Source organism: Cydia strobilella, chromosome 4, assembly GCF_947568885.1.
Source record: "Cydia strobilella chromosome 4, ilCydStro3.1, whole genome shotgun sequence".
NCBI classification, from domain to species: Eukaryota; Metazoa; Arthropoda; class Insecta; order Lepidoptera; family Tortricidae; genus Cydia; species Cydia strobilella.
Window position 1 is genome coordinate 16,459,899 of NC_086044.1, and position 22,429 is coordinate 16,482,327.

General features: G+C 45.9%; 1 protein-coding gene across 1 annotated transcript in view; it reads left to right on the plus strand.

Annotated features, from left to right (window-relative positions):
- LOC134740920 (E3 ubiquitin-protein ligase lubel-like) overlaps positions 1-22,429 on the plus strand; it is a 41,236-nt gene that overhangs the window by 14,586 nt on the left and 4,221 nt on the right. The window contains exons 20-26 of the mRNA XM_063673577.1: positions 536-677; positions 1,008-3,958; positions 4,201-4,398; positions 8,523-8,750; positions 9,931-10,071; positions 17,945-18,096; positions 22,104-22,299. Coding sequence (XP_063529647.1) covers positions 536-677; positions 1,008-3,958; positions 4,201-4,398; positions 8,523-8,750; positions 9,931-10,071; positions 17,945-18,096; positions 22,104-22,299 — 4,008 coding nt within the window. The remainder of the gene's footprint in view (positions 1-535; positions 678-1,007; positions 3,959-4,200; positions 4,399-8,522; positions 8,751-9,930; positions 10,072-17,944; positions 18,097-22,103; positions 22,300-22,429) is intronic.

Sequence of the window (22,429 nt, forward strand, 5' to 3'; positions counted from 1 at the left end):
TGGGATGGAGAAGGCACTTGAAGAAGAACATACATAGAATAATGCTGGCTATACATAGAATATTGTGCGCTTTGTTTGTATCTAGTTTGCACTTTGTTCGTATCTTGTTTTGTAATTACCTATAAAATAATGTACTTTCTCTTTGAACTATGTTATACCTACCTACTTATTACATCCTTATCTACGATCTGTTGAAGTAGCAGTCCAGTCCACAAGAATGTCACTTACGAACGCTACACTTTGAAAACTTCTCAAAATGCTAGGAAGCCATTTTTTGGTCTAATAGTAGTCAAATCGGCTTCCCAGCATACAGAAAACTAAAAGAGAAGCGTTAGTAAGCCACGCTAGTCGAATAGGTACTTCAACCTAACAAGTGCAGAAAAGATTACTATTCAACTTTTTTTGTTTGATACAACCCAGACATCTATGTAAAGGTGCACCAAAATCCGTCGCGGCTTGCTTCGATTGCTTCTAGTAGGCACCATTTGTCGTCTAAAATGTATCTTAGTAAATTTGTAATAGAACGTTGTTGCAGGCGGAGGAGGAGGGCAGCGTCGGTGAGGAGCGGCGGCTGCGCGGGCGCGTGTGGGGCTCGCCGGCCGGCGCCGACGTGGACGCCGCGCCGCCCCCCTCGCCGCCCCCCTCGCCGCCGCCGCCCGCCCACCGACTAGTGCGCGGTAAGTTATTTCCCGACGTTTTTCACGGCTACTGGGTAAGTTACGTACAACTAAATAAAATTTCGTGCTTCGAATTCGACAGCTGTGATGTATAAAATAGCGCTGTACGGCACCGTACTTATGCCGTAGCTGTGGTCGTGAATAGTTGACTTTTGACAATCCAATCACCAAAAAATTGCACGCGATCTGTACCGAGACTTTACATCTCTTCTACAATCAATAGGTTACTCTTTGCTGTTTACATACAAACAAATATATCACTAAATTCCAACTCTTTGAAAATTTTGAAAGATGGGTTTTTTTTTTAATTCATTCATGTTTACGTTTTAGCAGACGACAGTTCAGATGAATTCGAAGAGCCGATACCGAAAACATTTCAAGATGATGATTGGATGTACTTACCACTCCCGGCTAAAACTCCGAGCCTGTTCGACATGGATCTTGACAGGGATGTTTGGAGTTTACCCGTTCACAATAAGCTGGACAATTTAGGAAATAATATTGCTTCGGTTCCGATAGATTTCGCATCGGTTCCACCAGACTTTGCTTCAGTTCCGATAGATTTTGCTTCAGCTCATTTCGCTTCTATTCCGGCTAGTAGTAAGGTAAAGCCAGAGAAACCTATTACTGCTCCTGATATTCCAAACACGCAAGAGAAAGTAGACGCAATAGATACTGAAGATATAGCTCAAAAATTAAAAGCGTTACTTTTACAAGCAGGGATCCCGTCCATCAATGAAAATTTACTTTTGAAAGGTTTACTAGCAGATAACAATAATCTGGAACAAAGCAAAGATGCTAATACTACTTTACATAACAAACCCGAACAAATATTAGATAGCAATAATTTAGAAGTAAGAACAGGTGCTAATATTATCGTTGATAACAAACCACAACAAGTAGCAGATAGTAACAACGTGAAAAATGAAAAGGATGCTAACATTACTTTAGATGTGAAACCGGAACAAACACAGTCGCTCGATCTCGGCCAATCCGAAAACGATTTCATAAATGCTTACAATGCATTAACTAGGCACAGCCCTTTACCTAGTGTTACTAATGATACTGCTGGCGATATCATAAATTTGAATGACTTTAATGCTCCTCGCAATATAGTTACATTGAGTAGTAATAATAATTATAACAATGTTGAACTCCTAAAAACAACAGAAACACTACCAGCATCTGAGCAAAACAATGCAATTAAGATTGTGCCCGGTCACAATCACACACACACGCGGGATCACACAAAGGATATTATTTCAAACATAGCATCGGATAACACAGTGCAAAAAGCTGCGTCTAGTGTTAGTGATAAAGTAAAGACTGGAACAGAAATATTAAACAATGTTGAAACTACCCAAACGAATTTTGAGACTAGAAATCACACTTCTGTTAAACATACTATAAAGTCGAGAAATAGATTAGTTAAGGCAAATAAGTCACAAACAAATACAACAGAACGCGACAATCCTATCATAGACAATGATAAATCAAAGAATTTGAACGATATTGTAGATAATACACAAAAACTTATCCAGCAAATGAAAGCTGAAATTAATTCAGACATTAATTCTCTCGATGATTCAAACTCGTCACAAAGTGAGGCTGATAATAGTTCTAATGACTCTGATTTATCAACTGATCATGAATCTTCATTCAGTGAATCCGATGAAGAAACAGAGGACTTAACTACAGAAAATAAAGATTATACAAGTAGTGAAAATGAAGAAGAAGAAGGAATGCAGCAAGATACCGATAAAGGCACTCCAGTCTTAGATAGGACTAGTTCTGAGGAAAACGAACAATTTGAAGAAGCAATGGATCATATAGAAGCACAAACCGACGCCATTCAACAAACAAATTTTGAAATACTAAATTCCATTGCACGGAGCCTTCAAGAAGAACATACGATATCTATTCAGTTAGGATCAGAAACGGAAAAAACAGAAACACCTCCAAAGCGTCAGGACGTCAACAACAATCTTGCTACGGTTAATACCTTCGAAGAGATTTATGAAGAATTAAGCACGGACAAACCTGTCATACCGGAATCACAAAAAACTAACTCTGAACAAGACTCTATGATACCAAAAATCGAAAAGCCGCCTTATATTAAACAAGACATAAACCTTATGGTTTTCAAGCCTGTACCAGCATTGGGAGCAACAGTAAATGAAAATATACTACCGATAATTAATGCAACTATTGAAGAATTACCATTCGTAGATGAACCACTTGAAACCCATTATGATATGTTAGATAATGAAACTACCGTAGAATTAAACATTAAGGAATCTTCTGAAGAAGATAATGATGATAATGCCATTAATGAAGTCGTAGAAAATATTGCTAATGACGCTATTGTTGCAATTGAAATGGATCGCAAAACTTCTTCTCCGTCCCCTAATAACATTAACACTACTGATGAAATTGTAGAACAACTAATTGAAATCACAAATACTCTTCAACATAATTTGAACGAAATTGAAAATTCGGAATTCTCTCAATCTGATATTGCAAACACAGATAAAGAGGATGAAGATATGGAAATGCAAATAAATCATGGCATCGTCAATATCACGGCTCAGACTGAGAGCATAAGTATACATAACCAAGTTATTGAAGCAGAACCAGAGTCGAGATCTAGTACATCCCCAGATAAGAAATCATTAAGTCCTCCTAAAGATGAGAAGAATACCCCCACCAGGTCCAACATACCAAAGCGTGTTAAAATTTTGCCCAGCATCAAACAGAAAGTAGACAAGATTGCTCCGAAGGTACTTGTCTCCAAAGTACCTGTACGGCGAGCATCTATAAAACAGAATCCCGCACCGGGTCCTCCCAAAGCTCATTTTGGGAATATCAGCAGCGGCCATGTGAAGCAGCTGCAATCTAGGTTATTTAATCCAAAAACAGGAAAAGCACCAGCCCCGGCACCTCCAGCCGCAAATAGTATAGAGGTTAAACCGTCAACATCGACTTTGAATAAGAAGAAGCTTGCTCCGCAACCCCCTTCGAAATCACAACAACTTAAACAGCCCTCTCCGCCAAAAACGCCTTCAAAAGAAAAGAAGCAGCCATTTTTCCGCGAGACATGTCGTACTGAAGACGAATGGACGGAGAGTGATTCTGACGATTCGCAAGTGCAAGTTGTGGTCAAGCCAGAGCCGGAGGCGGAGCGACGACCGCCATCGCCGCCGCCGCCGCTCACTTTGCGTCGTGTCTCAGGACAGCTGATCGACTTGGCTCACGTGCGGCTTCCGGAGGGCTCACCTGAGGTAACCATTCACTTTTGTAATATTTTTCCATATACTTCCATTTATACATATATTACTCTTCCTTTGCCTGCAGTAAAAAAGGGGTGTATTAAATTTGTATCACTTTTCCATGTCTGCTAAGGGGTCCCTAGACGTCTCTTATAAAAAAGATCTAAAATATGAGATTTTACTTTGCTAGACCTCCAACCCAAAGGCGCAATTGTATCAACGATATTAAACTACGGCTGTGTATTTTATTACAGAGACAAGCGCGTATGCTATTGGCCGAAGGTGCGGCCGAGAGCTGGGAGCAGGCGCAGCTGGCGGTGGAGCTGGTGGCGCGCGGCGCCGACGCGCCCGCCGCGCTCCTGGCCGCGCTCGAGTGCATCGACCTGCCCGCCGCGCTCGCCTACCTGCACCAGGACTGCGAGCTGTGCGCCTCCCGCCTGCCCGAGCACCAGGTACGAGAGCTGGCAGCAGGCGCAGCTGGCGGTGGAGCTGGTGGCGCGCGGCGCCGACGCGCCCGCCGCGCTGCTGGCCGCGCTCGAGTGCATCGACCTGCCCGCCGCGCTCGCCTACCTGCACCAGGACTGCGAGCTGTGCGCCTCCCGCCTGCCCGAGCACCAGGTACGAGAGCTGGCAGCAGGCGCAGCTGGCGGTGGAGCTGGTGGCGCGCGGCGCCGACGCGCCCGCCGCGCTGCTGGCCGCGCTCGAGTGCATCGACCTGCCCGCCGCGCTCGCCTACCTGCACCAGGACTGCGAGCTGTGCGCCTCCCGCCTGCCCGAGCACCAGGTACGAGAGCTGGCAGCAGGCGCAGCTGGCGGTGGAGCTGGTGGCGCGCGGCGCCGACGCGCCCGCCGCGCTGCTGGCCGCGCTCGAGTGCATCGACCTGCCCGCCGCGCTCGCCTACCTGCACCAGGACTGCGAGCTGTGCGCCTCCCGCCTGCCCGAGCACCAGGTACGAGAGCTGGCAGCAGGCGCAGCTGGCGGTGGAGCTGGTGGCGCGCGGCGCCGACGCGCCCGCCGCGCTGCTGGCCGCGCTCGAGTGCATCGACCTGCCCGCCGCGCTCGCCTACCTGCACCAGGACTGCGAGCTGTGCGCCTCCCGCCTGCCCGAGCACCAGGTACGAGAGCTGGCAGCAGGCGCAGCTGGCGGTGGAGCTGGTGGCGCGCGGCGCCGACGCGCCCGCCGCGCTGCTGGCCGCGCTCGAGTGCATCGACCTGCCCGCCGCGCTCGCCTACCTGCACCAGGACTGCGAGCTGTGCGCCTCCCGCCTGCCCGAGCACCAGGTACGAGAGCTGGCAGCAGGCGCAGCTGGCGGTGGAGCTGGTGGCGCGCGGCGCCGACGCGCCCGCCGCGCTGCTGGCCGCGCTCGAGTGCATCGACCTGCCCGCCGCGCTCGCCTACCTGCACCAGGACTGCGAGCTGTGCGCCTCCCGCCTGCCCGAGCACCAGGTACGAGAGCTGGCAGCAGGCGCAGCTGGCGGTGGAGCTGGTGGCGCGCGGCGCCGACGCGCCCGCCGCGCTGCTGGCCGCGCTCGAGTGCATCGACCTGCCCGCCGCGCTCGCCTACCTGCACCAGGACTGCGAGCTGTGCGCCTCCCGCCTGCCCGAGCACCAGGTACGAGAGCTGGCAGCAGGCGCAGCTGGCGGTGGAGCTGGTGGCGCGCGGCGCCGACGCGCCCGCCGCGCTGCTGGCCGCGCTCGAGTGCATCGACCTGCCCGCCGCGCTCGCCTACCTGCACCAGGACTGCGAGCTGTGCGCCTCCCGCCTGCCCGAGCACCAGGTACGAGAGCTGGCAGCAGGCGCAGCTGGCGGTGGAGCTGGTGGCGCGCGGCGCCGACGCGCCCGCCGCGCTGCTGGCCGCGCTCGAGTGCATCGACCTGCCCGCCGCGCTCGCCTACCTGCACCAGGACTGCGAGCTGTGCGCCTCCCGCCTGCCCGAGCACCAGGTACGAGAGCTGGCAGCAGGCGCAGCTGGCGGTGGAGCTGGTGGCGCGCGGCGCCGACGCGCCCGCCGCGCTGCTGGCCGCGCTCGAGTGCATCGACCTGCCCGCCGCGCTCGCCTACCTGCACCAGGACTGCGAGCTGTGCGCCTCCCGCCTGCCCGAGCACCAGGTACGAGAGCTGGCAGCAGGCGCAGCTGGCGGTGGAGCTGGTGGCGCGCGGCGCCGACGCGCCCGCCGCGCTGCTGGCCGCGCTCGAGTGCATCGACCTGCCCGCCGCGCTCGCCTACCTGCACCAGGACTGCGAGCTGTGCGCCTCCCGCCTGCCCGAGCACCAGGTACGAGAGCTGGCAGCAGGCGCAGCTGGCGGTGGAGCTGGTGGCGCGCGGCGCCGACGCGCCCGCCGCGCTGCTGGCCGCGCTCGAGTGCATCGACCTGCCCGCCGCGCTCGCCTACCTGCACCAGGACTGCGAGCTGTGCGCCTCCCGCCTGCCCGAGCACCAGGTACGAGAGCTGGCAGCAGGCGCAGCTGGCGGTGGAGCTGGTGGCGCGCGGCGCCGACGCGCCCGCCGCGCTGCTGGCCGCGCTCGAGTGCATCGACCTGCCCGCCGCGCTCGCCTACCTGCACCAGGACTGCGAGCTGTGCGCCTCCCGCCTGCCCGAGCACCAGGTACGAGAGCTGGCAGCAGGCGCAGCTGGCGGTGGAGCTGGTGGCGCGCGGCGCCGACGCGCCCGCCGCGCTGCTGGCCGCGCTCGAGTGCATCGACCTGCCCGCCGCGCTCGCCTACCTGCACCAGGACTGCGAGCTGTGCGCCTCCCGCCTGCCCGAGCACCAGGTACGAGAGCTGGCAGCAGGCGCAGCTGGCGGTGGAGCTGGTGGCGCGCGGCGCCGACGCGCCCGCCGCGCTGCTGGCCGCGCTCGAGTGCATCGACCTGCCCGCCGCGCTCGCCTACCTGCACCAGGACTGCGAGCTGTGCGCCTCCCGCCTGCCCGAGCACCAGGTACGAGAGCTGGCAGCAGGCGCAGCTGGCGGTGGAGCTGGTGGCGCGCGGCGCCGACGCGCCCGCCGCGCTGCTGGCCGCGCTCGAGTGCATCGACCTGCCCGCCGCGCTCGCCTACCTGCACCAGGACTGCGAGCTGTGCGCCTCCCGCCTGCCCGAGCACCAGGTACGAGAGCTGGCAGCAGGCGCAGCTGGCGGTGGAGCTGGTGGCGCGCGGCGCCGACGCGCCCGCCGCGCTGCTGGCCGCGCTCGAGTGCATCGACCTGCCCGCCGCGCTCGCCTACCTGCACCAGGACTGCGAGCTGTGCGCCTCCCGCCTGCCCGAGCACCAGGTACGAGAGCTGGCAGCAGGCGCAGCTGGCGGTGGAGCTGGTGGCGCGCGGCGCCGACGCGCCCGCCGCGCTGCTGGCCGCGCTCGAGTGCATCGACCTGCCCGCCGCGCTCGCCTACCTGCACCAGGACTGCGAGCTGTGCGCCTCCCGCCTGCCCGAGCACCAGGTACGAGAGCTGGGAGCAGGCGCAGCTGGCGGTGGAGCTGGTGGCGCGCGGCGCCGACGCGCCCGCCGCGCTGCTGGCCGCGCTCGAGTGCATCGACCTGCCCGCCGCGCTCGCCTACCTGCACCAGGACTGCGAGCTGTGCGCCTCCCGCCTGCCCGAGCACCAGGTACGAGAGCTGGCAGCAGGCACAGCTGTTACTCTCTGTAATTACCCCACTGCTTGGCGCAATGGTTCTTAACCGGTGATCGCTGATGTTAGCACCTGAACTAGCTGCGAATTTTCAAACAGAACGATCCTTTATTGACTTTACCAACAACATTAACAACACAAACTGGGCCGTGTTGCATAATAAACTACAACTAATATTACAAGCGGAACCTGTGGAGCTGGCCTCGAAAAAGCTTGGGGTGCTTAACAGAGCCAAACAGTACTTCACACCGGGTCACCGACTTTTATTATATAAAGCGCAGGTTCGACATCATATGGAGTACTTTTCTCATCTCTGGTCTGGCGCTCCACAATACCAGCTCCTTCCTCTTGACTCCATCCAACGGCGGGCAGTTCGTATTGTCGGCGATCCCGAACTTACTGAAGGCTTAGAACCTCTTAGTCTTTGGAGAGACGTTGGCTCTCTTTGCATGTTCTACCGTCTGTACAATGGGGAATGTTCCGAAGAACTTTTTGATTTGGTGCCATCGTCTCGTTTTTATCACCGCACCTCCCGCCAAAGGAACAAAGCTCATCCTCACTAAGCGGGCATCTCGCTGGTTTCTTCCCAGAACGTGCAGAATGTGGAATGAGTTGCCTCCTGAGGTATTTCCTCTGCGCTACGACATGGGATTCTTCAAGAAGCGGGTATTTAGGGTTTCAAAGGGTCGGTATCCCTTAAGTGGCTCCTATGATGTTACTTATGTCCATGGGCGACGATGACCGCTTCCCATAAAAAAGTTAGTGTTCTCTGACAAAAAATACTGATTGATGGATTGGTTTCTTCACTGTCTTAGCACCAGCTTGTTTTTACCGAATATTCTAGATTTTGTTATTAAAAATTCAGCGACCACAAAACTCTAAACGAAAACCCAGTCTGCAGACTGTACTTAGCAAACTGTATATTAAATTTGTTATCACATTACCAGATGGTGTCAATGCTGCGCTGCACCCACCGCTGCTGCCGCGAGTGCGCGCGCCTGTACTTCACCGTGCAGGTGACGGAGCGCAGCGTCGTGGACTGCGTGTGCCCGTACTGCAAGGAGCCCGAGCTGGAGACGCTGGAGGAGGATGCCTGGCTCGAGTACTTCGCGCATCTCGACATACTGCTCAAGGTGTTGTTGGACGCGGACGTGCACGAATTGTTCCAGAGAAAGGTAAATAATACACCCGTCTCCCGTTCCAAAACAGGTGAAAGAGACGAATGATCTACCTATTTGGATCTATGGAAGTGACAGAGCGCGGCCCGTATTGCAAGGAGCCCGAGTTAGAAACGTTGGAAGAGGACACCTGAGTCGAATATTTCGCGCATACTGCTCACGGTGCTGTTGGACGCAGACGTGCATGAATTGTTCCAGAGAACCATTTTTCTCTAAGTTGGAAAGAGATGAATGAAACAAATAATCGAGATTGTCTTTATCAAGTGAGAAAATTATCGTATAAGGAACAGCCTACACGGGCTGAAAATAATGAAACCGAATAATTTCAGACATTTCAATGGCACTGGTTTTTTAGCGTTCCGTATCTGAAAAGGAAAAAAACGGAACCCTTTTAGGATCACTTTGTTGTCCGTCTGTCTATCAAAACTTGAAATGTGAGTTGAAATTAAAACCATAATATACTCGGAAATAGTCCCTTGAAGCTGTAAAAAAATCAAACTTCTAAGTTAACGTAAAAAAAAGATACGCGGCCGTTTATGCCGCAAAAACCGTATGTTCGACACTCAAGAGAGTCAAAATTATAGGGTACTTTCCGTTGACCTACAACTATGAAATTTGGCAAGTAATATCGTCTTATACTACAAGTACAGGGAAAGTTCTGAAACCTATTGTAAAAAAAATCAGTTAAATTTGTACGGAACTCTCAATGGGCGAGTCCAACTCGCACTTTTTTTGTTTGTAACCTGCTTTTACCCGACTGCCGATTCTGCAACAATAGCATTTCTGATAATTTCAGCCCATGTATGGTGCGCCTAAGTAGGAAAGGAAAGGTCGGCGATTCCAAAAGGGGTGAAATTCTAAGCAATTAGACACTAGTAAACTTCGTTAGGGACAAAATTATTATATTTTTAACTAGCAACCCGCCCCGGCTTCGCACGGGTTACACAAAACCTTTACAAATTATACACTAAAACCTTCCTTAAGAATTACTCTACTGACAGTTGGAAACCGCATCAAAATCCGTTACCGTTCCGTAGTTTTAAAGATGTAAGCATACATAGGGACAGACAGACAGCGGAAAGCGACTTTGTTTTATACTAGGTAGTGATATTGATACATTCTAAACAATAACGCACAATGGTCGATTAGTAGATTACAACCCTGTTTTTAATTCCAGCTGCGAGACCGAACTCTAGCGAGAGACCCGAACTTCAGATGGTGCGTGGAGTGTTCGTCGGGATTCTTCGTACATCCGAAGCAAAAGAAACTTCGGTGTCCCGAATGTAGATCGGTCAGCTGCGCCACTTGCAGGAAACCGGTGAGATTCACTAACTACCCCGGTATACAATTTGTAACAAATGAATCTCTTTCGGTGAGACGAATTCCTGATTTGTACTCATTACTGTCGTTCACATATCGGTAACATATAATACATAAACCTTTTTTTATTTTATAAAAAGATAAATACCAATTTATTTGTTATAACCTTAAAATGCAAGCGAAGCAAGCAATACATTAACTTCAAAATCAAAGTTCGCAAATTGCGGGCATCTTTCTCTGTCACTCTAATTACGCCTTCATTGGAGTTAAGGAGAAAGATCTCCACAATGGGGTTGGCAACTGTCAAAGGTTTGCAGAGATGGCGCCATCATAGCATGCCCCTTTTTCTATCAGATTTGGCTTAACGGGCTGGCATCCAGGGCATTAAAAAAAACAAAAATTTGACACAATTCTAGGGATAGACAGGGCAAGCTATGCTGGCGCCATCTGCTAATTATTTTGACCGGCCAACCCCATTTGCGAATTTCGGTTTTCGCGGTAGGCCCTCTGAGCAGCCACTCACAGCGTCGTCCGAGTCAAGCAAAATGTTTTTTTTTTATTTGTTGACTTTAATGATGGTTGAATTAAGACTTCGTATACCAAACGATGGGCTCCCGACAACTATAAGGACTTCTTACGAAACGCTTTAGTGAACAAATGTATTCGACCAATCACGTGTTGCCGCGGTCAAGAGGAAAAGAAAGACATCAACGCGCTACTATTTAATGAATAAGAAGTGCGTTGATGTCTTTTGTGCTATCTTTTTATCTACTAAGATACTTACTTGATTTTGTATAATTATTTAGGTTGTATAGAAAAAAAGTATTATTTTAGTTGACTCGTAGAAAAACAGTAAGTACAATATAGTGATATAATCAAGCTTTTCAACCTCTGTAAAAAGGGCCCAAAAATGAAGCACTTGTGGTTTTACAATAATGTACTTTATTCCACTGGTTTAAAAGCTTGACAATATTTAGTACCGGCCAGACGTCATGTTTCTCGGAAAAATCTTAACACCGCGAACTAGGATTTTCAACACATGGTACAACGACACCTAGCGGGAAATTTGACAAATAAATTAACTTCTTGCAAATAAAACTAAGAAATACATACAGAGGTTGGACATTCCGCCCACCAAGGACAATAATAACACAAGTGTCCTTATTTCCGCCCACCATGAGACAACTAACTGTGATAAAATACAATTCATATCATGGCACGGTGTAAGGGAAATTGTAACATGTGATATTCAAAACGTGAACAAACAAACTCAGCATACTGCAATAACATTGCATTTAAATTGAACTAATGATACCAAATTAAAAACCTCAACTTATATTTGGTAAGAAACAGAAAACAAAACAAATTTAACGATCTAAGTTTCTATTGGCAGAAAACATAGTTTGCCAACAGGTCGTTTGATAATATTTCCTTTGCAACGTAAACTAACTACTCGAGTGATTCCATCCAGACCTGGGTGTTTATCAGTGACTACACCATATAACCATCTTGCTGGAGGCAAATTATCTTCCTTTACTAACACCACACTACCTACCACTGGCTCGGGTGTTTGATGGGCCCACTTATAACGGTGGTAAAACTGTGTCAGATATTCACGCGACCATCGGCGCCAGAAATCTTGAACCATTTTCTGTGTTAGCTGCCATCTTCTTAAACTACTTACATTGGTACTTTCATAGTTAAAGTCCGGCACAAGTACTAGGGGCTCTCCAACTAAAAAATGTCCAGGAGTGAGTGGTATAGGATCATCACTGTTGCTACTATTAATTCTTGACATAGGCCTTGAGTTCAGGCAAGCTTCAATTTGAGCTAAAACCGTTGCCATTTCCTCAAATGTCAAGGTGGAATTTCCAATCACTCGTCTAAGGTGATGTTTCGTGGATTTGACTCCCGCCTCCCAGAGGCCTCCAAAGTTTGGAGAATGTGGAGGAATCCAATGCCAATTAGTGGAGTTTGTAGCAAGCTGATCGGCAATTTCCACAGCCACGCTTGATCGTTCTTCGGCGTATAACTGCTTTAGCTCACGAGCAGCTCCTACGAAGTTCGTTCCATTGTCGCTCCACAAATCAGCGCAATGACCACGACGTGCTGTAAAGCGCTTAAAGGCCGCAATAAATCCTTGAGCTGTCAAGTCACTGACTGCTTCAAGATGTATTGCTCGTGTAGCCATACAAATGAAAAGGCAGATGTAGCCTTTGTAAGAGCGGTGACCTCTTCCCTTTGAGGTGCGCATGTTTATTGGACCAGCATAGTCCACACCACTCTGGAAAAAAGGGCGATTGACAGTTCCTCGAACTGACGGCAACTGTCCCATCAGTGGATGTCGCAATGCAGCGGCATAGCGAGCACATGTCACACATTTGCGAACGAACAACTTAACGGAATTGGTTGCTCCGATGACAAAATATTTAGATCTCAAGTAATGGAGCATCAGTTGCGAGTTACCATGCAGAGTCTTTTCGTGTGCATTGTCTAAGATTAAAGTTGTTAAGTGCGACTTATGTGGAAGTATCACTGGATGCTTCATCTGTTCACTAATTCCAGCGTGCTCTAATCTTCCACCAACTTTCAGGATACCATCTCCATCTACAATCGGGTTTAGTGAGGTAAGTTGACTCTTCTTATTAATCGTTTTATTTTCTTTCAGGTTCTTCAACTCCTCTTTGAAATGATTTGCCTGAACAATTTTTATACACATTTTCAAAGTCTCTTGGATTTCGCTGCTAGTTAACCACAAACTCACTTTTTCTTTTCTAGCACATTTCAAAAACCGTTTACAGAAAGCTAGAACGCGTAGCAGTTTCCACAATTTAGAAAACCTTGAAATAAGTGTTTCTTCAGCTTCTGCTGTGACATCATTATCATCGTAAGTATTCACGAAGCATGCTTTAGTGCTTCTTTCTTCTAAGTTAGTATCCTTTATGTTTGGTTTTTTATAGCTGATTTCTTTATTTTTCAGCCATGACGGACCTTCTATCCAGAGCTCTTCTTTATTCAGGTGCTGTGTGCCTCTAGACGCGCAGTCTGCAGGATTATCTTTCGACGAGACATGGGACCATTGGTGTGGCTCTACTGACGTTATTATTTCAGATACACGGTTGGCGACGAAAGTTTTCCATCGATTTGGACGACTATTTAGCCAAGAAATGACCACTGTGGAGTCAGTCCAAGCATGAATGTTCGCTCTGCTGATACTCATAACGTCGGCTACTTCAACCAGCAATTTGGTGAGTAACACAGCCCCACACAATTCCAGGCGTGGAATTGAGATTTGTTTAATTGGTGCCACTTTCGTTTTGGACGTGATCAGTGACACGTGCACATTTTCTTCTTCATCTATAGTCCGTAAGTATACAACAGCAGCAAACGCTTCATTAGAAGCGTCGCAGAATCCGTGAAGTTCAGCAGTCACATTGGAACTTGCGTGGTTCCATCTGGGCAGCTTGAATTCGGTAAGTTGATTTAGACTTTCTCTGTAGTTTAACCAATTCTTCAGTAATTGTGGCGGAACTTCATCATCCCAATCGATTCCGGAAAGCCACAATTTCTGGATGAAAATCTTGGCTACTATGATCACTGGGGCCAACCAACCGAGTGGATCAAACAGCTTTGATATGTCAGATATGACACTTCTCTTTGTTATAGGAACTTTGAGTGGAGGAAGTTGTACCGAATATTCAAATTCGTCATTTCGGCGATTCCAGACGAGTCCTAGAATTTTCATAACAGCGTCTATCTTCAGCTGGAGACTTCCTTCCTCTTTGACATCAGTTTCTTTCATGTAACTTATTAATTCTTCATTGTTACTGCTCCATTTCTGTAATTCGAATCCACCTTTTTTCACAAGTTCATTCATCTCTTTGTATACTACTTTACCTTCTTCTAAAGTTTCACAGCCTGTTAACAAATCATCCACATAAAAATGGTTGAGGACCCTATCAGCAGCGTTTGGATAATGTGCTCCTTCATCGTGGGCTACTTGCTGAAGCGCACGCACTGCAAGATGAGGTGCTGAGGCCGTACCAAAGGTGACTCGGAGCAGTCTCAAGTGCTTTATCTTCTCCCCCGAGTTTTCACGCCATAGAATGCGTTGAAAATCTACATCGTCTTGATGAACTTTCACTTGCCTGTACATTTTAACAATGTCTGCTACCAGGCATATGGGATGGCAACGCCAACGAAGAATAGTATGTCGTAAAACAGGTTGCAGAGTTGGACCTACCAACAGGTCTTGATTTAAGGAAACGCCATTAGAGCCAGGACAAGACGCGTCATACACAACCCGAAGCTTTGACGTGGATCTGTCATCTCGGATGACAGCATGATGTGGCAAGTAAACTGCATCTGGGTTGTTCTCCTGTTCTGGAGGAACTTCTTCCATGTGTTCTAGCTCAAGATATTCATTGATGACATCTGAGTAGCGTTTCTTCATTTCAGCATCTTTTGCGAACCTCTTCTCTAATTGGTTGAGACGCTTAGTCGCAATAGGCACAAAGTTGCCATGTTTGCAAGTGGGATCTTGGTCACGAAATGGTAGTTTCACGATGTATCTACCGGTGCTATCACGTTCAGTGGTAGCTGCGAAAAATTCTTCACATTTCTTCTCGTCTTCAGTATAATGTTGCTTGGGATCTGTCGTATTGTGGTCTGCCTCGAGCTCCCAAAATTTCTTGAGCAGCTCATTTTCATCTAAATGAATGTGGTTAACGCTAACACTTTTACGAATTTCCGACTCACCTAAGTGAGTTGGCCCTAAAACGATCCAGCCTAAAGACGTTCGCTGAGCGATGAGTGCTCCCTGTGGAGCTTTGATCATTTCGTTTAAAAGTATTTGACCGTACACCTCTCCCCCTAGGAGCAAGTCGATTTTGCCGGGAATGTTGAATGTAGAATCTGCTAAATCTAATTCAGACAGTTCTGACCACGAATCAATGACAATACGTTTTCTCGGACGATTCGATGTTACCTTGCCCAAAACATGAGCATGCACGTTCACTTCTAAGTCAGGTTCTAGGAGTGATGAAATTGTAACATTTACCACCGACTTATTTAGAGTTCACAGGTGAACTCTCTTCACCGCCTAGTCCCGTGACTGTGCTCTTGTAAGAAACCTTGTTCAGTCCCAGCAGTTGTGCTGCAGACTCCGTAATAAAAGAGGCTTCAGAGCATTGGTCGATTAAACATCTGAGGGTTATACCAGAACCTGTTTTCGACTGAGCTTGAACCAAAGCCGTTGGCAAGAAAACTTGTCCACGACTGGTCGAAAAACACGTTGTTACATTATTGGGCTCATCACACGATGATGATGGAGCTGTTGTTGCATGTGCAACAATATCACCTTCAACCGATTGAGTAGGTTTGACTTGTGAATCGGTTGCTTGAGTGCTAGTTTTTGGGTGTAGTAAAGAATGATGTTTGCGCTTGCAAATTCGGCATCTAGTAGATTGGCGACAGAAATATACGTTGTGACCTGAACCTAAGCAATTGAAGCAATAATTACCGGACTGGATGAAATCACGTCGAGCATCAACATCGATTTTTGCAAAACCTTTACAATTACATAATTTGTGATTTTCTGAACAATAGCCACAAGAAACCTCAGTTACATGATGCACTTTTAAGTTGCTACTACATTGTGCATTGGGTTTCTTAGGAACAAAACTTGTCTTCGATGATTTCCCATCCAAAAATTCTAATGCCCTAAATCGGGTTTCTAAAAATTCTTGAAGTTGGCTTAGTGTGGGCAAATCATCAGAAGACTCGCTAATCTTAAGTTCCCACTGTTTCCTAGACTCGTTGTCTAGTTTAAGACAAATGATATGAATCACAATTATATCCCATGTATTTGTGTCGATGCCTAAGTTGTTCAATCCATTTAAACACTCATTCGTAGTGTCCAGCAATTCTTTGAGTGCATTCGCGGACTCGGTCGTAATATTCTTCTGACTCATGAAACGTTTGAGAATGCAGTTGGAAAGATACTTCTTATTATTATAGCGCTTTTCCAATTTCTCCCAACATGCGCTGTAATTATCTTGTGTGATCTGTACGTGACGCAGAAGCTGTTCAGCTTCACCGACTAAATAACCTTTCAGGTAGTGCAATTTTTGGACGTCGTCTAAATCTCTATTCTTGTGGATGAGCGACGTGAATAGATCTCTGAAGCTAGTCCATTCAGAATAATTCCCTGAAAACGTAGGAATCGTAATCTTTGGTAACTTTACCATCACCGACTTGCCTTGACCAACATCTGACCTATTCTCAATAGTGGTAGACTGAGTGCTCTTTCCAGGAACTGAAACGTTTAGTTTGTTTAAGGCAACTTTAAGATCTGACTTGTAATCCATGAATAACTCTTCCGCATTAGAATACATGTCTTCAGTTACATACTCGTTGAATTCATGTGTAGTAGAATCTTGAATGATTTGAGTATGAGTTGTCACAAACTGATTCCACAAAGATTCTAAGGTTTCTAATCTTGTGCTAAGATAATCTGCAGAGTTAAGTCGTTCCTTAGGCGATTTTTTAAAGTTAGTTTGAGCCTTATCAATTCTCAAATACAAGTCCTGTTGCACTTTTATAAGAGCCTCCATGATGACATTTTCTAAGTGTTTGGAACTTAGCAAAATCTAGGCAAAATTGGGCGTGGATTCCCCGTCGTTCCACTTTCTTCGAAACTATTCTAAGTCCAAATTTGCTACGAATTTTCTAAGTCGAAACTTGATGAAAAGTTCAAATTTGTTGAAATTTCACTAAGTCTTTGACAGTTGCACTACGTAATAATTTTAATGTACTCACGGTTGTCTTGACACTTCACTACAGTCACACATATAATCCGCTTACTTCATACTGCTGCTTCTCACCGTTGACGTCACGATGCAATGCTTACGTCACACGTTGCTCCGGAACATAGGCTCTTCTCGCCTTAACACCGCTGGCAGCAATCCACTACCGTAGCTGGCGTCCGTTGGCCCGAAGTTTACCGAATCCACTAGCCGAACTCATCCGGCTCGAAGGACCATGTAAAAAGGGCCCAAAAATGAAGCACTTGTGGTTTTACAATAATGTACTTTATTCCACTGGTTTAAAAAGCTTGACAATATTTAGTACCGGCCAGACGTCATGTTTCTCGGAAAAATCTTAACACCGCGAACTAGGATTTTCAACACATGGTACAACGACACCTAGCGGGAAATTTGACAAATAAATTAACTTCTTGCAAATAAAACTAAGAAATACATACAGAGGTTGGACAACCTCTTACCTTACTTACGCTACTCAACAGCAAGCTTCGTGGCCTAAACACGGTACTCGACTGAAACGCTCTCTATTATATCACGATTGTATAAAATATTATTGGCGTTATTAATAAACGCGTTACTGGCCTGAATTAGCTATGAATCGTTTGTCTTTATCTGTCATTTTGACTTATGTATTTGTAAGAAAGGGGTAAAACATAATTCAACTAAATCAGGCCCATAAAGTTTTATGAATAAGGGGGTATATCGTTATTCATTAGGTTGGTATTCCACCTTTACAATATCCTGGTCCAATGTGCAGTGCGTCTCACTCCCTCACTAAGCGAAATGTGAGACGCAAATATACATTGGACAAAGAAATTGGACAGATGGATTATTACCACCCTAAGCGCCACTTGCACCATCCCACTAACCCGGGTTAACCGGTTAAACCCAGTGTCAAATACTACTGGTAACCATGGTAACTCCAGGTTTAACCGGTTAACCCCGGGTTAGTGAATGGTACAAGCGGCCCTTAGAAACCAAAACCTTTTTGACATCTCATTGTAGGTACTGCAGTGGATGTGTGTCTGATATTTTCGGATGTTCCAGTGGTCAACGAATCATGAAGGCCTGAGCTGCGAGCAGTACGCCGCGTGGTTAGAGGACAATGACCACGAGCGCTCGGCCGCCGCCGTGCAGCAGCACCTCCGCGAGAACGGGCTCGAGTGCCCGCGCTGCCACTTCAAGTACTCGTTGTCCAGGTGCGTCACTAGTGTAGTGACTAGTGAGGGCCTGAGCGAGGCGTGGATGGAGGTCAACGACCCCGAGCGCTCCGCCGCCGTGCAGCAGCACCTCCGCGAGAACGTGTCTCGGGCATTTTATAAAGCTTTTATCAGGCGCCGTAGCCAAAATGACAACCATTTATCGACAAACGCCAATCGAAAAGTAATAATTTTTAAGAAAAAAAAACCGACTTCAATGGGGGATGCCGCTGAAAGTTCACTTATTGTTGATGGTGCACTCTTATATTCCAGACAATGAAATGAAAAAGACAGCATCTTTTGCCTAATAATGTAGAAAAGGAGGTAAAACCATCCACTTTTCTAGTAGCATTTCATTTCTGTAAGGGTCGCAGTTCTAACCTAACCTAACCTAACCTACTTTTCTGATAGCATTTCGTTTCTGTAAGGGTCACAGCTCTAACCTAACCTACTTTTCTGATAGCAGTTCTGTTCTGTGACCCACCTAAGCCACTTTTCTATTAGCATTTCCGGGTCCGGATCAGAGTCCAGGACTCCAGGTCCGTGTCCGGCTGTCCGGGTCCAAGTTTGGGTCAGAGTTCGGTCCGGGTCCGGGTCCGAGTTGGGGTCCATGTTCAGACCCGGGTCCGGGTCCGAGTCCGGGTCCAAGTTTAGGTCTGGGTCCATAAGGAAGAGAACAAATCGCCAAACGTGAACTATGTGTCATTGAAGAGTTCCATGCTGATCATTATCAGCAGTTTCCATTTCATCAAATGTCACTTTTTTAAATGTAAATGCTGGATTTGTTGATAAAAAAACAAAAATCACTATATGTATGCCTTTCACATTTGAGGAGTTCCCTCGGTTCCTCGTGGGTCTCATCATCAGAACTCGAGCTTGACAAAAATATGTCTTAAAAACTTAAGTTGCTTAACAAACATAAAGAAGAGTACAAATCGCCAAACGTAAACTATGCGTCATTAAAGAGTTCCATTCTGATCATCATCAGCAGTTCCACTTCATCAAATGTCACTTTTTAAAATGGAAGTGCTGGATTTGTTTATAAAAATACAAAAATTACTATATGTATGCCTTTCACATTTGAGGAGTTCCCTAGATTCCTCATGCATCCCATCATCAGAACTCGAGCTTGACAAATGTTTCTTGAAAACCTAACTTGCTTAACAAACATAACGAAGAGGACAAATCGCCAAACGTGAACTATGCGTCATTAAAGAGTTCCATTCTGATCATCATCAGCAGTTCCAATTCATCAAATGTCACTTTTTAAAATGGAAGTGCTGGATTTGTTTATAAAAATACAAAAATTACTATATGTATGCCTTTCACATTTGAGGAGTTCCCTAGATTCCTCATGGATCCCATCATCAGAACTCGAGCTTGACAAATGTTTCTTGAAAACCTAACTTGCTTAACAAACATAACGAAGAGGACAAATCGCCAAACGTGAACTATGCGTCATTGAAGAGTTCCGTTCTGATCATCATCAGCAGTTCCACTTCATCAAATGTCACTTTTTAAAATGGAAGTGCTGGATTTGTTTATAAAAATATAAAAATCACTATATGTATGCCTTTCACATTTGAGGAGTTCCCTCGATTCCTCATGGATCCCATCATCAGAACTCGAGCTTGACAAAAATGTTTCTTGAAAACCTAACTTGCTTAACAAACATAACGAAGAGGACAAATCGCCAAACGTGAACTATGCGTCATTGAAGAGTTCCGTTCTGATCATCATCAGCAGTTCCACTTCATCAAATGTCACTTTTTTAAATGTAAGTGCTTGATTTGTTGATGAAAATACTAAAATCACTATATGTATGCCTCTAAAATTTGAGGAATTCCCTCGATTCCTCATGGATCCCATCATCAGAACTGCTTTTTGACAAAAACGGGACCAATCTGTATGTATATACTTACAAACAAAAAAAGAATTTTCAAAATCGGTCTAGAAATGACGGAGTTATGGAGTAACAAACATTAAAAAAAAAAAAAAAAAAAAAAAAAAAAAAAAAAAAAAAAAACAACCGAATTGAGAACCTCCTCCTTTGAAATCTTGAAGTCGGTTAAAAATATATCAGAATGGAAAAGATAGATATAACTCCGTAATAGATGGATACTTTTTTGCCATACTAAATTGAACCTTATCACCGAGCCAGAAAGGTGTTCGTACCAGACTAGAGAAAACGGTCCACATGAGATAGCAAAAGGGGGTCGCGGTGTCCCACTCGCACATGTTGCCAATGTTAAAAAAAAATACCATTTTGGTAGTATTTATATCAATAACTACTAAAATTAAATACCTTCTTATATTATTTAAGTGCTATATATATTCAGAGTGCCGTTCTGATATCTTTTACGTAATTTGTAAATAGTTATAATGTCAATATTATTAACTGATTTAACCAAGCATGTGCACAACAAAAAATACATTAATTTTAATATGGTAGACATTGTAGTAACTTTGAATATTAATTGGTATCCCCAACTTGATAAAGAAATTTTCAAAATACATGAATGGCGGCGCTCAAGATTTATTTGCGAAATAAAGTATAAAATGGGTAAAAGATATTGTGTGAAAGGTTGCAGAAGTGAAAGTTTTGTTGATTGTGGTATATCTTTTCACAGGTAAGCCTCAACTATTAAAGTTTACGATAAAAATACAAGAAAACATTGTCAAACTCATTAGGGTGACTATGATGTCGGCACGATGTGAATCGGCCTTACAGTTCTTATTACCTACGTACTTACTTAATGTAAAAATAAGTTTACCTAAATAAGTATATCTTTATTTCGGCATGTTTAATTATTTGGTTGATAGATAGATAGATAAATGATTTATTTGTGCACGTAATGGGAGCTATATAATTGCCAAAATTTAAATCCAAAATCCTTAAATAATACAGACACATTTATACATAATTAATTCTATATAAGTTGAACACACATTTCCGTCAGTACACGAAGGCGGCAAATTTAAAAAAAATATGGTGCAATTAACTACGATGACGCTTAAAGAATAGCTGAAGTGTGCAAAAGAGAAGCCATTACGTATATGAACATACCATGAGTGCGAAAGAGGCAGACTACAAATGAAAAAAAGTGACCATTTTTAGGGTTCCGTACCCAAAGGGTAAAAACGGGACCCTATCACTAAGACTCCGCTGTCCGTCTGTCAGTCTGTCTGTCATCAGTAACAGCTTTTATAACGTAATATTGTCTTCGGTTACCGCGATAGTTACTCATGAAATAAAACTATGAAAACGGATTATATCGCGTATATTGAATTTATAATACATCCCGACTTCCCGACGTTTCGAACTCTTTACAGCGTTCGTGGTGAGTCACCCGTTGACCACGAACGCTGTAAAGAGTTCGAAACGTCGGGATGTATTATAAATTCAATATACGCGATATAATCCGTTTTCATAGTTTTATTTCATGAGCTTTTATAACGACTAAATTAAGTAAGGTTTTGAGAAGCGTTTTACAGAGGAGAAAAAAACTATATCCATTCTCTCTGACTTCCTATGCATGAATGAAAAAAGATCTTGGCCAAACTATACATTCCAACTTATCCTAATATCCCACATACATATGACTTATGGTCACCCTAATTAGAAAGAGATGCAAACGCCCACTTTGACTTCTCATGTGGACACACTTTTTGGCCCGTGTACTCCATCCGGTTTATTAAAATCTAAATCCGTGACAGAGGTTACAAAATTTACTATGACAGTACCGCTCTAGTATAAGTTACTCTATGAGAATGGTAAAGGCGAACGAAAACTCATGTACCTAATCATTTCCAAGGTAGGTACACCCAGCTGCAAAAGTGCATGGCCACTTTATGGATGAACTACATTGTTAAAGTTTCGATTGGCTTTTTTATATAAACGATTGTCAGTTACTTAGAACACCCGATTGGGTCTAGAACTTTTTATTTTAGGTGCAAGAGCTCAGCATAAGCAACTGTTATTAAATGTTAATCTAATTTGATTGCAGAGGCGGCTGCATGCACTTCACGTGCACGCAATGCAAGTACGAGTTCTGCTACGGCTGTGGAAAACCGTTCACTATGGGCGCGCGCTGCGGCCTCAGCGAATACTGCGCGCGCCTAGGCCTGCACGCGCACCATCCGAGAAACTGTCTCTTCTATCTGCGCGATAAAGAGCCGCATGAACTGCAGACGCTATTGCAGGTAAAGCGACCATTGACCTATTGTGTTCTATTCACTACGTAGTACGTTACGTAAGGTTCATTATTAAACCACCTACCTCCCTCCACTCCATCAACAATTAACCCCAATAAGTATGCAGCTCATATTCTCT